General features: G+C 39.9%; 1 protein-coding gene across 1 annotated transcript; it reads right to left on the minus strand.

Annotated features, from left to right (window-relative positions):
* Positions 1 to 17142: 17142 nt before the first annotated feature.
* LOC140845981 (olfactory receptor 2T11-like) lies at positions 17143 to 18102 on the minus strand. The gene has a single exon (XM_073221422.1). It carries the CDS (start codon positions 18100 to 18102, stop codon positions 17143 to 17145), a length of 960 nt encoding a protein of 319 aa, XP_073077523.1.
* Positions 18103 to 18892: the final 790 nt, after the last annotated feature.

Genomic DNA, 18892 nt, shown 5'->3' on the forward strand with positions numbered 1-18892 from the left:
CTAGCTGCCTTTAAAACTCTTTCCTTGTCCTTGATCCTTGCCATTTTAATTATTATGTGTCTTGGTGTTGTCCTCCTTGGATCCTTTCTGTTGGGGGTTCTGTATAATTCCATGGTCTGTTCGATTATTTCCTCCCCCAGTTTGGGGAAGTTTTCAGCAATTATTTCTTCAAAGACACTTTCTATCCCTTTTCCTCTTTCTTCCTCTTCTGGTATCCCTATAATACGAATGTTTTTCCTTTTGTATTGGTCACATATTTCTCTTAGTGTTGTTTCATTCCTGGAGATCCTTTTATCTCTCTCTATGTCAGCTTCTATACGTTCCTGTTCTCTGGCTTCTATTCCTTCAATGGCCTCTTGCATCTTATCCATTCTGCTTATAAATCCTTCCAGGGATTGTTTCACTTCTGTGATCTCTTTCCTGACATCTGTGATCTCCTTCCGCACTTCATCCCACTGCTCTTGCATTTTTCTCTGCATCTCATCCCATTGCTCTTGCATTTTTTTCTGCATCTCTGTCAGCATGTTCATGATTTTTATTTTGAATTCTTTTTCAGGAGGACTAGTTAGGTCTGTCTCCTTCTCAGGTGTTGTCTCTGTGATCTTTGTCTGCCTGTAGTTTTGCCTTTTCATGGTGATAGAGATAGTTTGCAGAGCTGGTACAAGTGACCGCTGAAAGAGCTTCCCTTCTTGTTGGTTTGTAGCCTTTTCCTGGCAGAATAGCGACCTCTAGTGGCTTGTGCTGGGCAGCTGTGCGCAGACAGGGCTTCTGCTTCCTGCCCAGTTGCTTTGTGGTTTATCTCCGCTGTTGCTGTGGGCTTGGTCTTGCTGGGGCTGTTCCTCCAAAATGGTGGAGCCCCGTTGGAGGGGGAGCAGCCAGGAGACTATTTATCTCCGTAAGGGGCCTCTGTGCTCCCTGCTGCCCAGGGGGTTAGAGTGCCCAGAGATCCCCAGATTCCCTGCTTCTGGTCTAAGTGACCTGTCCTGCCCCTTTAAGATTTCCAAAAAGCACTCTCCAAACCAAAACAACAACAGCAACAATGAGAGAGGGAACAGAAAGAAAGAGAAAAAAAAAAAGGAAAAAAAAGGAAAAAACAAGCGATTTTTTTTTTTTTTTGTCCTCAGGTGCCGGTCCCAGGCACCCGCTCACTGGTCCTGCTGCCCTGTCTCCCTAGCACCAGGGTCCCTGTCCTTTCAAGGCTTCCAAAAAGCACCCACCCACCGGTCTCGCAGGGAAGGAACGCTCAATATTCTTTGTCCCACGCACCCGCTCACCAGTCCCTCCGCCCTGCCTCCCTAGCACCGGGGTCCCTGTCCCTTCAAGGCTTCCAAAAAGCACTCGGCAAAAAGAGAGAAAAAAAAGGGGAAAAACGCGCGATTTCTTCCGTCCTCAGGTGCTGGTCTCAGGCACCCACCCACCGGTCCCACAGGGAAAAATGCGGGATATTCTTTGTCCTCAGGTGCTGGTCCCAGGCACCCGCTCACCAGTCCCGCCGCCCTGCCACCCTAGCACCGGGGTCCCTGTCCCTTTTAGGCTTCCAAAAAGCACTCGCAGAAAAGAGAAAAAAGAAAAGGGGAAAAACGCGCGATTTCCTCTGTCCTCAAGTGCCGGTCTCAGGCACCCGCCCACCGGTCCCGCAGGGAAAAACGGGGGATATTCTTTGTCCTCAGGCGCCGGTCCCAGCCACCCGCTCACCAGTCCCGCCACCGTGCCTCCCTAGCACTGGGGTCCCCGTCCCTTCAAGGCTTCCAAAAAGCGCTCGCCAGAAAGAGAAAAAAAAAAAAGGGGAAAAACGCGCGACCTCCTCCGTCCTCAGGCACCGGTCTCAGGCACCCGCCCCCAGGTCTCGCAGGGAGAAACGCGGGATATTCTTTGTCCTCCTGCGCCGTTCCCAGGCACCTCCTCACCGGTCCCGCCACCCTGCCTCTCCAGCAATGGGGGCCCGTCCCTCTAAGGCTTCCAAAAAGCGCTCGCCAAAAAAAAAAAAAAAAAAAAAAAACCGCTCCGGTTTCTCTCCACCCGCCGGGAGCCGGGGGGAGGGGCGCTCGGGTCCCGCCGGGCTGGGGCTTCTATCTTACCCCCTTTACAAGGCGCTGGGTTCTTGCAGGTGTGGATGTGGTCTGGATGTTGTCCTGTGTCCTGTGGTCTCTATTTTAGGAAGATTTTTCTTTGTTATATTTTCATAGCTCTATGTGTTTTTGGGAGGAGATTTCCACTGCTCTACTCACGCCGCCATCTTGGCTCTGCCCACTCCTACAGTTTTCATAGCTTTCTCTTCAAATGCAATCTTTCTTTTTAAGTCTGAATGACATCTTGAGTATAAAGAAGAAGTACTGCCTGCATACATTTTGCTATATTCTTCTTTTATTTAGAATTTTCATAAGACATACCCATGAGAGTGAGAATCCTCTGGGGTACTTAATCCAGAAGATGTGCAGGCTCTCATCCCATGAGACAGAAGGATGTTTAAACCCAAACTCAATCTCTGTGTGATTACAACTATGCTATGTATTTGATTCAAATCTATTCTACCTACATTATACAAAGGCATCTTTAAATAAAACAAAGGATAAAATAAAACTCACTGCCTCATGGATTCTCTATGTTATCTCCTTTTTGGTAAAATGGTAAAACACAATTCAGTCTAAATTCAAGTGGATTTTTGAAAATTAAAATCAGATTTTAAATGGTGGTCTCAGCAATTTAACACAAAAACCTGAATTGAAAAATTCCATTAGGGTTAATTGAACAATTTACAGGTCCTTGTGCTGTCAGAAATACCAAAAGATACCACCTACTTACAAGAAATTATAATACATACCCATTCTCTGATTTATCCCAGATTCACTGCCCCAGTTTCCAGGTGACTTAGACAAGAGCTCTGTGGGGCACAGCGGTGTATTGCTGAATAGTGTAATGTCTGTCATAAGCATAAAAAGCAACAGGCTCAGCTGGAGATGTTTATTGGAGATGGGAGGGAAGAGTCATATTTATTTGTGATGTGACTTAAAGAGGAGTTGCTTTTTCAAAGTAGTTACATGAAAAGTTTTTCTTTTCTAAAACCTAATAATACTTCATAGATAGAAAAATAGCAGTAAACACTGCTTGCCCTGTTGGGTGACCCAGTAAATTGTAGCTATGTGTTATTTTTTTCTGCTTTTCATCTTATCCTTGTTTCATTGTCTTTTTCTTCTCCTACTTCCAATCAAGCCTTTCTTTAAAGTATGTTATTATTTACTCAATTTATTTTTATTTTAAATATTTCCTGTCCAGGAATTGGCCACTGCCTGTCAATATTCTCATCTGAGAAAACTGATGCTTGAACTGTGTCCCATCACTATCCTTATACTGAGTAGATATTAACAAGCACAAGGAGCAGATTAAGTGTCTGAGTTGCTCAACAGCTGGAGTCAGGCTATTATGATGGTGGAGATGTAAGCCGCTTAACAATGTTCTCAAGTAGCCTTTTTCAAGATGGCACTGACCTTTTCTTGCTGAAACATTCATATGAGTAGAAATGAACTCTGAATGGGAAAAATATAAAGACAACTCTGTAGTTATGCTGACTAGGAGACAGAAATAGATAAAAGACTTCACCCAACAAAAATAGAATATACTTTTTTTTTCAAGTTCCCAGAAACATTCATCAAAGAAGAGAATATTATGGACCATAAAATGAACATGAACAAATTTAAAAGAACTGAAACTCTACACACTGTGTCCTCTTGTAATCATGGAATAAAACTGAAAATCAATAAGATAACAAATGAAATATTTTAGAAAAATCTCTGAGTACATGGAAATTATACTACATGATTCCAAATAATCCATGAGTCAAAAAGGAAGCCTCAAAGGAAAATGCTCAGAGAAAAATGCATCAGTTCTGAACTCTAAACCCAGCTAAACTATCATTCAAGAATAAGAAAAAATAACAATTTTTAAAGTAGACATTTTAATTTTTTTTGATATGATTGTTTAGCCCTGTCTGAAAACTTTAAGTTTAGGTATAAATGTACAAAGATCATGAGATTTGGATACAACAGCAATAAAATATGCTGAAAAGAAAAGCAATAAACAGTATTTAATTAAATCTAAGCAAGGTTACATATACCAATAATTATTATAATTAAGAGAAAAAAGCTGGCAATGGAAGCAAGTTAAATCATGCTGAAAAACACTCTCCAATAGCTTGAAGCTGGAGTGACCAGGTATTTCCATTGACTACAGGTGGTACTGAAATTGGAGGCTTAATCAAAAGTGTGTTTATAAGGCTGTTAAAACCTGACTGTTCATCTTCACACTTATGTCATGTAGCTGGGCATCTTATAGTTTACAGAGGTGGTGATATCAAGAGGCTCTGAATTTGGAAAGATAGGCAGCACATGGTCACTAAGGGGACATCTACACAGTGAACTGCGAGGCATCCCAGCCCCTTCCTGCTGCTGGGCTCTCAGGTGCTGGCCCCCGACCATGGCCTCCAGCCCCCAAGAGACTCAGTCCAGGGGAATCAGACGGCGCCCAGGGAAATGTCACACTGGCGCTGACTGTTTCCTAGATGAATGAATCACTTGGGTCATAGTTCAGCACAACTTGGCAGTTTTTAAGACTTACTCTTGTCCAAAGACCTTCCTAACAGCAGAAATGCAAGGATTAGCTGACATATAAGAGATTTTCTAAAATAAAATACATTCAGCAAACCAAAGGCAGAGAAAAAAAGCAACTGGTGAATGCAAGGAAGGAAAAGAGCATTTCAATGGGAACTACGATTTATCAACTCAAAGAAATAAGAACATGAGAAGGTATTATATTGGAAAAAAGGATTTTGAAAATCAGAAGAATAAAAGCAAATTTTTTGATTGACACAACCTATTTAAAGTTATTTTTTAAAATTTATCTGTGAGGATGTCTCCAAAGAGATTATCCCTTGATTTCATGGACTGAGTAAAGAAGAATTTTGCCTTCCCTAATGGGAGTGAGCATTATCCAATCCATCCAGGACCTGAATAGAACTGAAAGACCGAGGAAGGAAGAATACATTCTGTCTGACTGTCTGACCTACGACATTGGTCTCCTACACTCTGTCTGACTGTCTGACTTACAATGCTGGTCTCCTACACTCTGTCTGACTGTCTGACCTATGACACTGGTCTCCTACACTCTGTCTGACAGTCTGACCTATGACACTGGTCTTCTACACACTATCTGACTGTCTGACCTATGACACTGGTCTCCTGCACTCTGTCTGACTGTCTAACCTATGACACTGGTCTCCTACACTCTGTCTGACAGTCTGACTTATGATGCTGGTCTCCTGCACTCTGTCTGACAGTCTGACCTATGATGCTGGTCTCCTGCACTCTGTCTGACAATGTGACCTATGACACTGGTCTCCTGCACTCTGTCTGACAATGTGACCTATGACACTGGTCTCCTGCACTTGGACTAGGACTTTCACCACAGGTTTATGAGGTCTCTTGCTTGTAGAAAAGAGATGATGGGACATCTCAGCCTCCATAATTATGTGGCCCAGTTCCTCATAATCAATCTTCTGTGTCTCTCTCTCAGTGGATAGATAGACAGGTGATAGGTGCCACATCTATCTCTATATGAATATCTATATATAAAATATATGCCTATATATGATTATATAACTATATAGAATTTATATACCTACATTTGTATATCTATATCCATCTAATTTATCTGTCATCTATCTATCATCTATTTATCTATCTCTTATCCATAGATCTATACCCTATTGATTCTGTTTCTCTGAAGAACCCTAATACAGTTGTGCATCTGATATATAAACCATTTGAATACTTTCATAAAATCCTCAGAGTGTCTATTACCAACAGACTGACTATTATAATGTAGCTTCTATTGTTCAAGAATACTTTCTATTCATGTCAGAACACAGATGTCATAGTAACTCTTGATATTTAGGTAAGATTGGTTTAAAATCACTGACCCTCCAATATTTGTGGTAGGTGCTTTCCCTTAGATTTTCATGACTCTCAATAAATTTTTTACTCATGTGGTCACTTCTCTATTGCTTTCCCTGAAGTTGTGCAGATGCCACATTTAAATATTAAGTTACCTCTTTCTTTCCCAATATTATTTTTATTTTGTTATCATTAGTCTACAATTACATGAAGGGCATTATGTTTACTAGACTCTCCCCTACCCGAAATCCCCCCCACAAACCCCATTACAGTCACTGTGAATCAACATAGCAAGATGTAGAATCACCACTTGTCTTCTCTGTGTTGCATAGCCCTCCCCTTTCCCCCACCACCCACATTATACATGCTAATCATAATAACCCCATTCTTCTTCCCCACCCTTATCCATTCCTACCCTCCCATTCTCTCCAGTCTCTTTTTGTTTGGTAACTGTTAGTCCATTCTTGGGTTCTGTGATTCTGCTGCTGTTTAGTTCCTACAGTTTTTCTTTTGTTCTTATACTTCACAGATGAGTGAAATCTATTTGGTATTTCTCTTTCTCTGCTTGGCTTATTTCACTGAGCATAATACCCTCTAGCTCCATCCAAGTTGTTGCAAATTGTAGGATTTGTTTTCTTCTTATGGCTGAATAATATTCCATTGTGTATATGTACCACATCTTCTTTATCCATTCATTTACTGATGAACACTTAGGTTGCTTCCATTTCTTGGCTATTGTAAATAGTGCTGTGATAAACATATGGGTGCATTTGTCTTTTTTGAACTGGAGTGCTGCATTCTTAGGGTAAATTCCTAGAAGTGGAATTCCTGGGTCAAATGGTAAGTCTATTTTGAGCATTTTGAGGAACCTCCATACTGCTTTCCACATTGGTTGAACTAATTTACATTCCCACCAGCAGTGTAGGAGGTTTCCCCTTTCTCCACAACCTTGGCAACATTTGTTGTTGTTTGTCTTTTGGATGGTAGCCATCTTTACTGGTGTGAGGTGATATCTCATTGTGGTTTTAATTTTCATTTCTCTGATAACTAGAGATGTGGAGCATCTTTTCATGTGTCTGTTGGATATCTCAATTTCTTTTTTGGAGAACTGTCTGTTCAGCTCCTCTGCCCATTTTTTAATTGGGTTATTTGTTTTCAGTTTGTTGAGGTGTGTGAGCTCTTTATATATTTTGGATGTCAACCCGTTATTGGATCTGTCATTTAAGAATATATTCTTCCACTGTAGGGTACCTTTTTGTTCTATTGATGGTGTCCTTTGCTGTACAGAAGCTTTTCAGCTTGATATAGTCCCACTTGTTTATTTTTGCTTTTGTTTTCCTTGCCTGGGGAAATATGGTCATGAAGAAGTCACTAATGTTTATGTCCAAGAGATTTTTGCCTATGTTTTTTTCTAAGAGTTTTATGGTTTCATGGCTTAAATTCAGGTCTTTGATCCATTTTGAATTTATATTTCTGTATGGGGTTAGACAATGATCCAGTTTCATTCTCTTAAATGTAGCTGTCCAGTTTTGCCAGCACCATCTGTTGAAGAGACTGTCATTTCCCCATTGTATGTCCATGGCTCCATCATCGAATATTAATTGACCATATATGTTTTGGTTACTGTCTGGAGTCTCTAATCTGTTCCACTGGTCTGTGACTATGTTCTTGTGCCAGTACCAAATTGTCTTGATTACTATGGCTTTGTAGTAGAGCTTGAAGTTGTGGAGTGAGTCCCCCCACCCACTTTATTCTTCCTTCTCAGGATTGCTTTGGCTATTCAGGGTCTTTGGTGTTTCCATATGAATTTTTAGACTATTTATTCCAGTTCATTGAAGAATGTTGTTGGTAATTTGACAGGGATTGCATCAAATCTGTATATTGCTTTGGGCGGGATGGCCATTTTGATGATATTAATTCTTCCTAGCCAAGAGCATGGGATGAGTTTCCATTTTTTAGTGTCCTCTTTTATTACTCTTAAGAGTGTCTTATAGCGTTCAGGGTATAGGTCTTTCACTTCTTGGGTAAGGTTTATTCCTAAGTATTTTATTCTTTTTGATCCAATTGTGAATGGAATTGTTTTCCTAATTTCTCTTTCTATTGGTTCAATGTTAGTGTATAGGAAAGCCACAGATTTCTGTGTGCGAATTCAGTACTCTGCAACTTTGCTGTATTCTGATATCAGTTCTAGTACTTTTGGAGGGGAGTGTTTAGGGTTTTTCATGTACAATATCATGTCATCTGCAAATAGTGACAGTTTAACTTCTTCTTTATCAACCTGGATTCTTTGTATTTCTTTGTTTTGTCTAATAATCATGGCTATGACCTCCAGTACTATGTTAAATAACAGTGGGGAGGGTGGGCATCCCTGCCTTGTTCCCTATCTCAGAGGAAAAGCTTTCAGCTTCTCACTGTTCAGTGTGATGTTGACTGTGGTTTTATCCTATATGGCCTTTATAATGTTGAGGTACTTGGCCTCTATACCCATTTTTTTGTGAGTTTTTATCATGAATGGATGTTGAATTTTGTTGAATGATTTTTCAGCATCTATTGAGATGATCATGTGGTTTTGTCTTTCTTTTTGTTAATGTGGTGGATGATGTTGATGGATTTTCGAATGTTGTACCATCCTTGCATCCCTGAGATGAAGCCCACTTGATCGTGGTGTATGATCCATTTGATATATTTTTGAATTCGGTTTGCTAATATTTTATTGAGTATTTTTACATCTACATTCATCAGGGATATTGGTCTGTAATTTACTTTTTTGGAGGGGTCTTTGCCTGGTTTTGGTATTAGGGTGATGTTGGCTAAGGGTAGGTTTAGGAGTATCCCCCCTCCTTTTTTGGGAAAACTTTAAGGACAATGGGTATTAAGTCTTCTCTCTATGTCTGATAAAATACCAAGGTAAATCCATCTGGCCCGGGTGTTTTTTTCTTAGGTAGTTTTTTGATTACCACTTCAATTTCTCTGCTGGTAATTGGTTTGTTTAGATTTTGTGTTTCTTCCTTGGTCAGTCTTGGAAGATTGTATTTTTCTAGGAAGTTGTCCATTTCTTCTAGGTTTTCCAGCTTGTTAGCATATAGGTTTTCATAGTATTCTCTAATAATTCTTTGTATTTCTGTGGGGTCCGTCGTGATGTTTCCTTTCTTGTTTCTGATTCTGTTGATGTGTGTTGATTCTCTTTTTCTCTTAATAACTCTGGCTAGAGGCTTATCTATTTTATTTATTTTCTCAAAGAACTACCTCTTGGTTTCATTGATTTTTTTTCTATTTTATTCTTCTCAATTTTGTTTATTTCTTCTCTGATCTTTATTATGTTCCTCCTGCTGACTTTAGGTCTCATTTCTTCTTCTTTTTCCAATTTTGATAATTATGACATTAGAGTATTCATTTGGGTTTCGTCTTCCTTAGTTAAATATGCCTGGATTGCTATATACTTTCCTCTTAAGACTGTTTTCATTGCATCCCACTGAAGTTGGGACTTTGTGTTGTTGTTTTCATCTATTTCCATATACTGCTGAATTTCCATTTCAATTTAGTCATGGATCCATTGACTACATAGAAGCGTGTTGTTAAGGCTCCATATGTTTGTGAGTCTTTTTGCTTTTCTTTGTACAATTTGTTTCTAGTTTTATACCTTTGTCCTCTGAAAAGTTGGTTGGTAGAACTTCAATCTTTTTGAATTTACAGAGGTTCTTTTTGTGGCCTAGTTTGTAGTCTATTCTGGAGAATGTTCCATGTACCCTTGAGAAGAATGTGTATCCTGTTGCTTTGGGGTATAGAGCTCTATATATGTCTATTAGGTCCATCTGTTGTAGTGTGTTGTTCAGTACCTCTGTGTCCTTACTTATTTTCTGTCTGGTGGATCTGTCCTTTGGAGTGAATGGTGTGTTGAAGTCTCCTAAAATGAATGCATTGCATTCTATTTCCTCCTTTATTTCTGTTAGTATTTGTTTCACATATGCTGGTGCTCCTGTGCTGTGTGCATATATGTTTATAATGGTTATATCCTCTTGTTGGACTGAGTCTTTCATCATTATGTACTGTTCTTCTTTATCTCTTGTTACCTTCTTGGTTTTGAAGTGTATTTAGTCTGATACTAGTACTACAACACCTGCTTTTTTCTCCCTATTGTTTGCATGAAATATCTTTTTCCATTCCTTGACTTTTAATCTGTGCATGTCTTTGAGTTTGAGGTGAGTCTCTTGTAAGCAGCATATAGATGGGTCTTGTTTTTTTATCCATTCAGTTACTCTATGTCTTTTGATTGGTGCATTCAGTCCATTTACATTTAGGGTGATTATCAATAGGTATGTACTTATTGCCATTTCAAGTTTTAGATTCATGGTTACCAAAGGTTCCAGGTTACTTTCCTTACTATCTGAGAGTCTAACTTAACTCACTTAGTATGCTGTTACAAACACAGTCTAAAGGTTCTTTTCTATTTCTCCTCCTTTTTCTTCCTCTTTCATTCTTTATATATTAGGTATCAAATTCTGTACTTTTTGTCTACCCCTTGATTGACTTTGGGGATAGTCAATTTAATTTTGCTTTTGCCTCACAATCAGCTGCTCCACACTCCCTACCATGGTTTTACTACCTCTGGTGACAGCTTTCCAACCCTAGGAACACTTCCATCTATAGCAGTCCCTCCAAAATAGTCTGCAGAGATGGTTTGTGGGAGGTAAACCCTCTCAGCTTTTGCTTACCTGAAAATTGTTTAATCCCTCCTTTAAATTTAAATGATAATCTTGCCAGATAAAGTAACCTTGGTTCCAGGCCCTTCTGCTTAATGGCATTAAATACATCATGCCACTCCCTTCTGGCCTGTAAGGTGTCTGCTGAGAAGTCTGTTGTTAGTCTGATGGGATTTCCATTGTATGTGATCTTATTTCTGCCTCTGGCTGCTTTTAACAGTCTGTCCTTATCCTTGATCTTTCCCATTTTAATTACTATATGTCTTGCTGTTGTCTTCCTTGGGTCCCTTGTGTTGGGGGATCTGTGGATCTCCATGGACTGACAGACTATGTCCTTCCCCAGATTGGGGAAGTTTTCAGCAACTACCTCCTCAAAGACACTTTCTATCCTTTCTATCTCTCTTCTCCTTCTGGTATCCCTATAATGCGAATATTGTTCCACTTGGATTGGTCACACAGTTCTCTTAATATTCTTTCATTATTAGAGGTTCTTTTTTCTCTCAATGCCTCATCTTCTTTGTGTTCCTCTTCTTTAGTTTCTATTTCATTTATTGTCTCCTCCACCATATTCAACCTGCATTTAATACCTTCCACCATGCTCTTCCATGATTGGCTCTCTGACCTGAATTCATTCTTTCATTCTTGGATGTCTTTCCATACGTCCATTAGAATGTTGATGATTTTTATTTTGAACTCCCTTTCAGGAAGAGTCATGAGGTCCATATCATTTAAATATTTCTTTGGAGTTGTATTAATAATTTTACTGTGTACAAGGTTCCTTTCGTGTTTCATGTTTGTATATGGTGCCCTCTAGTATCCAGAAACTCTATTCTGGAGCTGCTCAGCCCCTGAAGCAATGTTGGGGGTGACAGGGGAGTGGTACTGGTGTCTAGGGGGAGGAAAGAGCTATTCCTCGCCTCCTGGCTGCTGTGCCTGTCTCCACTGCCTGAGCCCGTGGGTCGGTCACACAGGTATGTTTTTGTCCCAGAGCAGCTGAATATGGACCCCTGCTTTCCCCAAGCAGCCAGAATCCCAGTCTTCCCTGGAACTCTGCCTGTATTAACTTCCCAACCCGGTAGTCATGCGAGTCTCATGAAAGCACCCTGAAATGTAGGTTTTTGCTCCCAGAGCAGATCTCCAGAGCTAGGTATTCAGCAGTCCCAAGCTTTCCACTCCCTCCCTGCTCCATTTCTCTTCCTCCCATTGGTGAGCTGGGGTGGGGGAGGGGCTCGGGTCGACGGAGCCACAGCTCTGGTACATTACCCCGTTTGGTGGCGTCTGCTCTTTTCTCCAGGTGTATGCAGTCTGATGCTGTCCTCTTTCAAATTGCTGTCTCAGGATTAGTTGCACCTATTAAATTTTCTAATTGTATCCAGTTTTAGGAGGAAGCCTCTGTCTCTCCTCTAACACTGCCATCTTTAATCCTCCCAATGTTTTTAAAGCAAGGATTCCTCCTCTTAGTCAAACAGACCTGTGTGGGCGCTTGTCATAATGTCTTATTCCAATGAGATAGAATAACACAATGGCAACTAAAGATTCACACAGATACACTTTTTTCAATGATACATATATTTTTTTAAATATTAATGATATGCATTACCATTAATGTTATCTGGTGATATCCAGCTCCATGGATTTTTCTCCCTAAGACTGGCTCTCAGCCAGGACAGAGTCCCCACCCTAGACCTCTGTCTTTCCTGGTATCAGGATCATAAAACTTGGGGGCAGTAATACTTGCTTACCAAATATTGCACTTTAATAAATCATATTAATCATTGGAAAATTATTTGGCATTTTTCATATTCTTGTTATGAGAGAAAAACCTTAGCAACAGATTAATAAGATCTTTTTGTCACGCAGTGGTATAATAAACACCCATTTAAAAATTTTAGGTAGTGTTTAATGATAACCTAAATATACATGCCTAGAATGGTGAATTCTTAAAAAATATGAAGAATTCAAGTAAAATTTATAGAAATTAGGTACAAAGGTACAAATAAATGTACCCAACAAGAAATTCCTTCTCTACCACAGAAGTACATTGAATGAACTTCTTTATTCTATCACTATAGTACAATAGGAGGGAATTTGCCTTATAAATGTATTTGAAGCAATGAACTTCTCTTAATATTAGCAAAAATATGTCTGGAGAAAAGTACAAAAGAAAATATTGTATCTTCCTTATTGCTTCTAGAGAGATATGCAATAAAAATGAGACAGAACATGTAAAGACCAAGGTCTCATGTGAAGGGCAACTGTACACATAACCATGGTGGCAATACCTCAGTATACCTCAAGGCTCTTACAGAGAACCACTAGCTATATCAGTGGTGAAAGTAACACTTCCTTCTGTTCAATGAAGTGGATATCATGATGAACCAGTTGCTCCTATGATTTCTGGTGGTATTAAACTATCCACATCCCATAGGGTTCATACTCAGGTGTTTGAATTTAGAGTTTGAGCCCTTTATCCAGGATGTACACTGGGTGTTGAGGACAATAGTAATGATGATGATGCTGGTTATAAAAACTAAACCAAAAACTAAACTAGTCAGAAAAGCGCTCCACTTGCAGTACACATTTAATGTTTATGAAAATGAAGAAGCTGAGTCACAAAAAAGTGAAGAGCTTTCTAGAAGGCTGGAAGTGTTTGTGTTGTGTTGAAATCCAACTTATTTGTGTGCTTAAACACAGAATACTACCTCTAATAATGATATGTCAAACAAGTCTGCTCAATGCAGAAAATATTTAATGACAAAAATTTTAAAAATGAATATCAATCCTTCATAGGTACTGTTAATATCATTTTGTAGTTAAATTTTGTTTTTTATTCTCCTAGTCATACATGCTCTTTTAAGAAATACACTGAGGACATACAATGTAGCTTTAGAGTAATATTATGTTAATTATCCACCAGGTGGCAATGGGTGATGCCAAATCATTCCCGTATTAGCCTACTAGGGTTCTAGATAGAATCTGAAAATAATCCCTTCAATTAATATACACATTTCTCCTTCTTGTGGAGACAGATCATCTAGCCAAGGGATAAAGGGGACAGATATAAGAGTCTCCTATACAGTCACAAATATCTATGATTCCGGTAGCTGAGGAACAAGCTTCTTAACGCATAGAGAGAGTTCTGGCAAGAGTGGTGTCCTGAGAACACGCAGAGGGTGCTAAGCGGCCAGATGACAAAGGCAGAACTTCCTTCACCTCAAGGAGCAACCATCACAGACACAGAAAACATCTGTTATAAGATGCTTCTCCCACTTCTTGATTTTTTATTAGTGCCTAAGACAGGAAAGTATTGTATAGAGATCAGTTGTCATGGTCAAGGATACATAAGCTAGACATTAACAAGAAAAGCTTCAAACACCAGATAGTTTAACTATAAGCCAATGATTTTAAGGCCTATCTAATTCACACCTGAAAGTGGTGTATAGGTATCAAGTGATTTAAAAACATTTAAATATTAACAGAAAATAAACCTTATGAAAAGCAATGAGGTCAAGAGCTGAATGATCACTTCTTAGGCATGCACAAAAATAGAAACCTGGATCATGTCAATCAGATTTCTCTAAACCCAAAGGCTGTTCAATGAGCACAAGTATGGCTTTGGGACATTAATTCACACTAAGTGTGGAGACAGCTTTTCAGCAGATAAGCCATCACAAACACAAGAATAAAGTTGGGATATGTTGGGAGTGTGATAACTCCTGAATTTAATAATTAGCATATTGAAAGAACAAGATGTTACCTTATGATTCCAAATCACATCATGTTATGCTAGAAAATCCACATGGGAAAGAATGTGGGTTATACAGTCTTTAATTTACATAAAGGGAAGAATCCATTAAACAAACAATGATGCATACAGATTACATGCTGCAAGTTCTAAGCACTGGAAAAACGTAAATGATTACAACATGTTTACTCACATAAAGAATGCTAAGTCTGTAGAAGTGATAGAAGTTGTTTGCCCTATTATTCTTGTCATTATTGTTGCCATAATCAGTTGTAGGTAACACAGTGGATGCTCATTCTTTGCTAGGCTCCACGTGGGGAGCAGTTATTAGACTATTGCACAGATATGTTTATCTTAAATTTATAAATCAACACTACCTGACAATCCTGATATCTCTACCTTGTTCATTGCTCACCTACTCACCAAAATGCCTTTACTCTCAAGTTTTTAACAATCCGCCCTGTTTTCACAGACAGGAGCTCTTCTTGGTTCTGATCGCACCGAGAAAACAGGAGGCACCAGACGTAACTCGGTAACTCACTCGTGCCAAGCAGGGGCTCTCTCCGCCTTCCCTCATGCTGTGGTTAATGAGCTGGCCTTGCTCACACACGATAGTTGGTTCCAAAGCTTTTGACCATTCTCAAATGTCTTCTGTCTAAGAAATTTCCCCCTTTTTTCATCCATCACCAATTTTCTCTTTGTATAGAAAGCTTCCCTTAAACCTGTCTGTAATATCTCACAGCAACAAAACACACTGGAATCATACACCTTTCTAGCTACTCCTCCATTTCTTTGCTCTCATTTACCACTAAAAGACAAACTGTATTAATGCTTTATTCATCTTGTTCCCTTCCTTTCCCTCTATTTTACCCCAAATGCCCTCTGAGCATAACTCCGTTTTGACTGTTCTTACTAGGTCCCGAGCGGACTCCAGGCTGCCAAATACAATGGTCAGTGTTCAGAGCTCACTGTGATCCAGCAAGACGCCGCACCTGCTGCAGCTGATGGCACTTCCCATCTTTGAGCCATTCTCACACCTGAATCTAAGAAAATATTTTATATTACCCAATCAATCCCTGTCTCTTTATTATTTATTTTTATTTACTTATCAAAGTATAGTTTAAATCCAATATTATATTGGTTTCAGCTATACAATATAATGTTTCAACAATTATATACATTATTATTCAACATTATAAGTGTAGTTATGATCTCTTACCACAGAATGATATTAAATATTATTAACTAGAGTCCCTGTTATGTTTTTTTTCCCAATACTAATTCATTTTATATTGGTAGTTTTTATCTCCTCATGCCCTTCACCTATCCCCCCCCTTACAGTCATCACCAATTTGTTCTTGGTATCATTGAGTCTATTTCTGTTTTTGTTTGTTTGTTCATTTGTTTTTTACTGTCTCACTTGCTTCCCAGTGAACAAACCTGCCTCAGTTCTCATTCTCAACCCTCTATTTTTACCTAAATGATCGTAACTCTTCCTATGCCTTTCGATCTCCCTTCAACTCTGAAGACTACGTATTTAGACCTTCAGCCCAGAACTCTAATCTGAAACCCAACTGACTTCACACAACTAACAAGCATTTCAAAAGTGTCTTTATAACAACAAAATTCTCTATTTCTCCTACTCAGTATTGACACTTGAAAAATTTTCAAAATATCAGTAAATAGAAATGCCATTGTCATTTTGCTGGAGCCCAAACCGTTGAGCAATCGTTCCTTCTGCACTCCTCCCGGCAGCCATCTTTCCTGAGACCTGATCCTGCTGCCCAACTGCTCCCCTCAGTCCATCTTTGTCTCTCATCTTTAAAGCTTCTTAAGTTGTCTTCCTGTATCTACCTGACCTAGTTCCTAGCTCTATTCTCCACATTATAAACAGAGTGATTCTTTTAAACTGTATATTGTGTCAAATTACATTTCTACAGAAAATTCTTCAAAAGCTTCCCATCTCACCCAAAACAAAAATAAAAATGTATTCAAGTAATACTGATGAAGAATCATACAGACTTGGGAAATGTAAATTTTCTGTCTTAGTCTTCCTCCTTCCTAGATCTCTGCTATTAAAATGACATGGAAGAAGGCACAGTAGTGTTCTTTTATGTTAAATATTAGAGTATATTCCCTTTCACTAATTATGTAATACTTTGATATTCAATATTCATAGTCATCTGAGTCAGGCTCACTCACTGTTATGTGTACCTCACACTTGACAGTCACCGTTTTCAGCACGAGTGGCATGTAGGTGATCACAGACCTGAGGATCCACTGAGAGAAATCCAATAACCAGAGACAACCCACATTGTGTGGTTTAATTTCTTTGTTACTTGTGAATTGGCATTGTTTTTCTTTATTGATACAAAAAAAAATCACAGTATTTTGGGCACTGAAATTTGGTAGCTTTGGAAGGTTTTTGATTTGTTTAACCATGAGTTAAGTGTGGAGTAGCCTGTGAAGAGTTAGTGTGAAATCTAATATCTGTTCTTCTTCATTTTTTTGAGAAACAAATGACCTAGATTAGATGAAATCTTTAACTTAATTAATAATACATTATTTTTGATAGCCAGAAAGTCTCTGCTTAAGTAATGAAACATTGTGGGTCTCCCTCACCCTCAGGAAAAAGTCACAAGCAAAGGTAAATCAACTTAATTGCCAAATGTGAATAATCTCTGATAGCTGACCAACAGTCTCTTGTGAAACAGGGGCTATAGAGGATGTTCCTTGGAGATATTTTTCCAGGTCACTGGAGCTTTAAGCATCCGTTGTGAGTGCTTTTGGAAGAGCACTGTACAAATGTCTTTCTAAATGCCCCTGTGACGTCCTTGTTTCTGAGGCTGTAGATGAGAGGGTTGAGCATGGGTGTGATGATGATGTAGAAGGTTGACACTACCTTGTCCTTCTCAGGGGTGTGGAAAGACTGGGGAAGCACATACGTGTAGAAGGCAGTCCCATAGAAAATGCTGACCACAGTCAAGTGGGAAGAGCATGTAGTAAAGACCTTTCTCCGGCCTTCAGGGGAGCGCATGGGGTGGACGGTTAGCAAGATGAGGGAGTAGGAGGCTGCAATAACAGATACAGGGATGAGCAGCATGATTACACAGCAGATGTACATTAAGGTTTCATACAAGGATGTGTCGGCACAGGCCAGCCTGAGAACTGCGGGGATCTCACAGAAGAAATGGTTGATGAGGCGGGAGCCACAGTAGGGGAAATTCATAGTGATGGGTGTGAGCAGCAAGCCATCCAGGGACCCACCAAACCAGGCACCAGCAGCCAGCAGAAGACACACCCTGTGGTTCATCAGGACGGGGTACCGCAGAGGGTCACACATGGCCACATAGCGGTCATAGGCCATGCAGCCCAGGAGGAAGAACTCTGCGCCGATCATGGTCAAATAGAGGAAGATCTGGATGCCACAGCCCACAAAGAAAATGGTCTTCTCCTTAGAAACCATGTCAACCAGGAGCTTTGGGACAGTGGTACAAATGAAAACAGTGTCCATCAAAGACAGCTGGCTAAGCAGGAAGTACATGGGGGTGTGGAGGCGGGAGTCCACCTGAATCAAGGATATCATGACCAGGTTTGCAGTTACAGCCACCACAAAAATAGCAAAAATAATTGCAAAGACCGTTCCTGCAGCTTTGCTGTTTACCGGAAGCCCCAGGAGGATAAAGCCTGCTGACAAAGTTCTATTCTTCATTGATGTTGCCTATGACAGCTCCAGGGAGCAGGAAGCCACGGAGATTAAGGATGGAGAGGAAAGAAAGAACTGTCTCTATGAGAGAAACTTGCAGTGGAGATGACGTCTCAGAGGGTACTTGTCAGGATGGCATCTTCCAAGACAGATGCTAGAGAGAAGCAGACCAAGAGACACATCCATAAATCAGTGACTGTAGACCTATTCCTCCTGTTGGAGAACAACCCTTCATATATTTTGTTTATGATCATGTTTCAATGTATAGATTTTGCTAATTGCATAGTAAAGTTGGTGTTTACTATACCTATATGAGAGTTTTAACTGTATCTGTCCTCTGCATTCTGCCTTTCTGGCTTCCAGAATGATGTCCCATCCATACCAGTGTTCCAGGTGGGGTTTGATCTCGGGTTCTTTCCCCACCACAACAAAGTGAAAGGCAGAGACACAGTAGTAAGGCAGAGTGACACTTTTATTTGAATCCACTCCAAGGGAGGAGCAGGCTAGAGTCAAGGCAGACAAAGGCCCTGAACTTTTAGGAGAGGCTCTGTATACCAGGACCAAGACCCGAGGCACCTCTTTTGATTGACAGAGTGAGGTCATTTGATGGACAGCTGGAGTTTTACAACCATTCCTCTTGGTGTGTATGTCTTCCCAAAGTGCACACAGAAATGCCCAGGGCGGGGAGCAAAACAGCAATTTTATTTTAATGAGATCATGAGGGGGTGTGTTTTGGGTGGTTCTTAATTTTGTTTAATTGCCGCTGTTTTGGGACCTGGCTGGGACGGGTTGGCTA

Source organism: Manis javanica, chromosome 14 (assembly GCF_040802235.1).
Source record: "Manis javanica isolate MJ-LG chromosome 14, MJ_LKY, whole genome shotgun sequence".
NCBI classification, from domain to species: Eukaryota; Metazoa; Chordata; class Mammalia; order Pholidota; family Manidae; genus Manis; species Manis javanica.